This window comes from Alexandromys fortis, unplaced genomic scaffold, assembly GCF_014885135.2.
Source record: "Alexandromys fortis isolate MF-2015 unplaced genomic scaffold, M_Fortis_MF-2015_v1.1 scaffold_277, whole genome shotgun sequence".
NCBI lineage: Eukaryota > Metazoa > Chordata > Mammalia > Rodentia > Cricetidae > Alexandromys > Alexandromys fortis.
Genome location: NW_026068153.1, coordinates 1,348,141 through 1,353,331, shown reverse-complemented (window position 1 = coordinate 1,353,331; position 5,191 = coordinate 1,348,141). Strand labels below are relative to the sequence as shown.

At 47.8% G+C, this 5,191-nt stretch overlaps 1 protein-coding gene and 1 pseudogene across 1 annotated transcript; both read right to left on the bottom strand.

The window, feature by feature from the left end:
• Nucleotides 1–1,873: 1,873 nt before the first annotated feature.
• LOC126491557 (N-alpha-acetyltransferase 11-like) lies at nt 1,874–2,749 on the bottom strand (annotated as a pseudogene).
• Nucleotides 2,713–3,332, bottom strand: LOC126491558 (thioredoxin-like protein 4A). The gene has a single exon (XM_050127311.1). The coding sequence runs from the start codon at nt 3,154–3,156 to the stop codon at nt 2,848–2,850; it is 309 nt and encodes a 102-aa protein (XP_049983268.1). The 5' UTR covers nt 3,157–3,332; the 3' UTR covers nt 2,713–2,847.
• Nucleotides 3,333–5,191: the final 1,859 nt, after the last annotated feature.

Below are 5,191 nucleotides of genomic sequence, written 5' to 3'. Positions count from 1 at the left end.
AGAGTCCACTGTATTAGTTTAGGATGTAAGTTCCCAAAGCCAGAATGCAGGGAAGATGAAAGAGAGAGGAGCTACTGGGTACTTAGAGTCAGATGTTGGAACACGGTGAGTGGATGGAGGGAAGTAAACTCGATCAGTGTCCACGGTGACTGGGAGCTTCTAGGAGCAGTTTTCTGTTGAGCAGTAGCACACCAGGGCATAATTCATTTTTAGCATGGGTTTGTCTCTGCTTCTTGTAAGAAGAAATGTTTGAGCTTCATTTAGATTTTCTCTTCTTAAGTAGTTCTTGTTCTTGACTACCTAGAATATTTCTTGATTTTATGTAACTCAGCTACCTGCTTAGTATCTTACTTGGTATTTTAAAGTAATTGAAAGAATTTTGTTGTGGTAAAATACATAAAACATAAAATCTACTACTTTAACTATTTTTTTCTTTTTAAAAAAGACATTTAAAATTATTTAAGCTTTTGTGTCTGTGTGAGTATATGTGTAGGTACCTGTGTGAAGACCACAAGAGGACATAAGGGCCACTGGAGCCAGAGTTACAGGAAACTGTAGCCACCTGATGTGGCTGCGGGGAACTGAACTCTGGTCCTCTGGAAGAGCACTAAGTGCTATCTCTCCGGTCTCATTTTGGCCATTTTTAAGTGTGCAGTTTAGTAGTGTTGGTTAGATTTAGGTCATTGTACAACTGTAATCATTGTCTATAAGTTATCATCCTTCTATAAACTGTATATAATTAGTATATAAACTACCCTTTAAACTATAAATGCCTGTTTTTTATCCTCCAGCCACTGGCAAAGAGCAATTCTTTTTTCTGTTTCTATTAATTTTACTACTATAGATGCTTCATATCAATAGTATCTGGAATTTGGAGGGTCTGGTGTAACTGACAATGAGGACTGAGAGATGAATCAGGAACAAGCACCTAGAGGGGTGTCTAGAGGATATGACTGGAGCCGCCAATCTAGGATCTTCCCAACAGCAGATGTTTGGAATTCTAAGTTGACTAGCGCCCTTGTGGGCTCAGACTTGTGTGAGGATAAAAGCTGCTCTTCTTGGGGGATGCAACACATCTGTGCTTTCTAGTTACCATCTGTCCCATAGGCACTCAGGCCTGTTCCTTTGCACATCTTCAGGCAGAGAGTGCTATTGGTCACATACTAAGCTAGAACTGTCATCTACATCTGAGGTCTTACAGATCCCAGAATGTGGAAATCATGGTACCCTTACTTCTGGTAAACGGATGCCATGGCCCAGGAGCACAGTGTGAATGTCAATGATTTCCAGGGTTGAGGACCACACTGTGCGGGTAAGTAGGTGAGGCCGATAAGTGGTACATGTGTAAGTGATGTATCGATGAGGGAGGAGTTTGTAGGCTGAGCATGTGGGTGGGCAACACGTGTGTGCACAGTTATTGAGTGTCAACTCTATATGAGCATCTAGGTCTTTTTTCCCCTTTTTAATATTTTTATGGGGGGTCAGAGATTACAATATGATTTCTGCTTGTCCTTTACTTAAGATCTACAAATTCTGCTTGTGCAGAAGTCCAACACCTATCTCCTCCCACCAAAAGAAAACATTCTTCTTCAAAGAGGGAGGGCAGGGCATGGGCAGTTTCCATAGAAGGCAAGAGTAGGTAACTTCCACCAGACAGAGGCAGAGGGCATAAGGACTACCGATGGTCCTGCTTACTCACAAATGAAAACCCAAGTAATGGCAAACGCTGAAAGCTGGGGAGTTTCCTGAGTTATCACCACTTCCTGTTTGGCATTCTAGGCAAAACCCTACAGCATACACACAATGAGTACAGAACAACTGCAGACCGAACACAGCGGCTGGCAGCATGGGAGAAGCCAAGGACGGTGTTGCCATGGCAGTCCTCAAAGCTCCGTGGCTCCTGCACAGCAGCTTCTGTGTCCTGGAGTGCCTTCATGATTAGGTTATGTGAAAGGCTGATGCTAAGCGCTGACAATGAGAAGCCATTTGGGTCACTGTGGGTGACTCCAGAGTAGATACTGCAGAGCAGAGCCAGGGTTCCCAAGAAAACTGTGGCTAAAATGCAAGAACCTACAATGCTTGAGCAAGCTCTAGGAGGTGGAATCCAAGTCTTGCAAACTGTCTTGGACGTCAGCACTGTCTTTGCTGTCACTGCAACTGTCATCTCCGGCCAGGTTCTGCTGACACGCCTCTTCAGAACCAGGAAGTGTGCTGCCCTGATTCTCCTTGGAACCCAGAACACGTATCTGCCCTTCTTCAGCACCAGCTGCCATCTCAGCTCCTCTGCCATCTGGGAGAGATCTCATTTCATGGCGTACGCATCTTCTCCATCTGCACAGTACCTGGGCTCCACCTCACTAACCTGGAAGTTCAGGGTGTTGGAATAAAGGTGCAGGGCCGCCCTGTTGCTCTTCCTCGCGTGCAGGGATACATACTTGGCACTGAAGTTCTTGATCATGACCCGTGAGGCCTGATCCATCAGCTTCTGGGCCAGGCCGAGGTGCCGGTGGGAACGTTTCACAGCCAGTGAGGTGATGTGTCCATGAGGGACATCATCGGGGTCCTCCTCCATCTTGACCAGGACATAGCCCACGATCTTGCCATCCTCATCCTCAGCAATGTAGGAGAGCTGGGGCCAAGAGAGGCCGTGGTAGAAGTAGTACTCCATCTGGTAGTTCTCGGGAAGGCACAGCAGGTTGCAGTGCGGCATGTTCATCAGGTCGTCGGGCCGAGCACGGCATATGTTCATATTGGCAGCAGATAGGCCTGTCAGGCTCGAGAACCACAGAGGATGCCAGGAGCACAAGCGACACCAACACCGTTTGCTTTAAAACAGCTGGGATATCTTCACACAAGATGAGAAAGATCTCCCACTATCTTCCATTTCTTTTCGGCGATGCTGTACAGAACCTCGTCCATCTTCATACAAGTGGGGTTCCAGTCGTGTCTGAAACGAATGACGACCACGCAGTCCTCCTCCGACAGGATGGCCTGGTCTACCTGCCAGCCATTGTGCAGATGCGGGAGCATGTACAACATCTTGAGTGGGCCTACGTGGCCGGAAGCCATGAGCTGCCTCGTGAGAGCCCATGGGCCCGACCATCGGCGACTCCTCGCAGCACCAGCGCCCTCCCGCGCCCCGGAACCTCCGTGCATACGCACTGATGTTGTCTATCGCTGCTGCCGAGCATCTAGGTATTTTCACAACCAGATTCCTATTTGTAGATAGAAGGCATGGCAAGGGTCTTGTCTTGCTGAGGGATCAGAGAAGGCTTTGCCAGGACAGAGACCCTGTTCCTGCCCTGGAAAACTTAGGATCCAAGTTGGAAAAGTGTAGACAAGGACTCCTAAATGAACATATAGGTGTTTGGGTGAGGTCCTAATGCGTTAGAAGAATGCAGGAGTTAGTCGGTGATGTCTGACACCAGTGCAAAGGCTGAGGGGTGCACGATGGCCTGAGGCTCAGAAGGCCACAGCAAGAAGGGGAGCCACACACTGTATGGAAATTGAGTCCTCTCACACAATGCACAATGGCTAGTTGTCCTGAGACACTCTGTCTGCCACCCCTTACTACGCTGATGCTTAGCACACCTCTCGGGGCTCTAGATGACCTGGCAGAAATGTATGGCATTTCTGGGTGCCTGGTAGGAAGTGGACACTGATCCTCAGTTGAGGCCAGTGTCCCCAGATCATAGTACCATGATGGGAGTAATTGCACTTGGTCACCTGATTACATGGGTGCCAGGGCCTTTTCCACTCACAGGTCAGCCTTTTCCACTCATATGTTCAAAGCCATGGAACTGGGAAGAGCCTTGTGTTCAGACTGCCCAGCTTCTAAACAGCCCTATGCTGACTCAGTTTCTCCAGCTAGAAAGGAGTCTTGTGAATACTGACTCAACAGCAGGAGTCCCTGTGTTGCCCTGTTCCATGTCCACAAACATAAAGTAAAAAAAATGCCTGCTGGGAATGGCAGGGATCTTGTGTTTGTATGAACTTCGGTGACCAATAATCAGGTAGAAGGCATCGATGACCCATGGGGCCAGCGCAGTGTCATGCCCACTTCAGTGAAGGGCAGAGAGGGCAGTCCACATCACTGGCTGGGAACCGTTTCTTGCTACCAAGGCTCAGATGTCAGGTCATTCACATCAGTGTTGACCTTTACCCACTGTCCTCATCCACTAAGTGTTATTACTTCATTTTTTAGATGGAGAATCAGGGCCCTTATAGTTGACAACCCACCCTGCGTCCTGTGAAGGCCTTGCTCCATGGGCTATGGTTTAGGTTCAGGGTGCACCCAGCTTCCCAAGTTATTTGCAACCTCACAGGGCAGGTTACCCTATTGGCTCCCACAGATAGGAATTTCTGTGCAGTGTTGTTGGCAGAGGCCGCTTGTTCATTTCTGGCTGTCCAGATTACAAAATAATCACTCAGAAACTATATTATTTGCAATACTGCTTGGCCAATAGCTTAAGTATTTCTGACTAACTCTTATATCTTAAACTAACCCATTTCTATTAATCGCTGTATTGCCATATGTCTGTGGCTTACCTGCAAGACTCCAGTGAGCTCCAGCAAAGGTGTCTGTCTCCTGCAGGTGGCTACGTGGCTTCTGCCTACTCTCTCATAATATATCTTTTCCAGCCTGGCTATAATCTGTTAAGACATTGACCTGAAAGCAGCTTCTTTATGGTGCTGTAGGAACTCCTTCAGCCAGTAGCCTTTAAGATACCAGCCCACTTGTGCATGGCCTCTTATACTATAAATGCCATATAAAGTGTTCTCTCTCTCTCTCTCTCTCTCTCTCTCTCTCTCTCTCTCTCTCTCCCTAAGTGTAGTTTTGGTTGTGTAAATCACCATCCCTGTCATGATTTTCTCTCCTCTCCTGGTTCAATCACTACACCTAGATCCCTCCTGTCCCTCCCTGGTACTTGATGACTGTAGTGCTCCACAGTCTGGGTAGTGCACAGCGGTGCTTTGGTCCACTGTCAAGAGTTGTGTGTCTTGCCAGATACTCAGTTCTTCATGCTGCTGCTGTGAGAGGCACAAACCCAGCTTTTCTGAGTGTCTTTGGGAGGGGTGCCGACCCTATTCTGTACAATGGAGTTGGGAGAGTTGCTGTGGCCCTACAGGTTATCACCTACTAGGTGGTTTTGTTTCCCTCACACAGGGTGCAAGCAGGTTCAGAAACCCC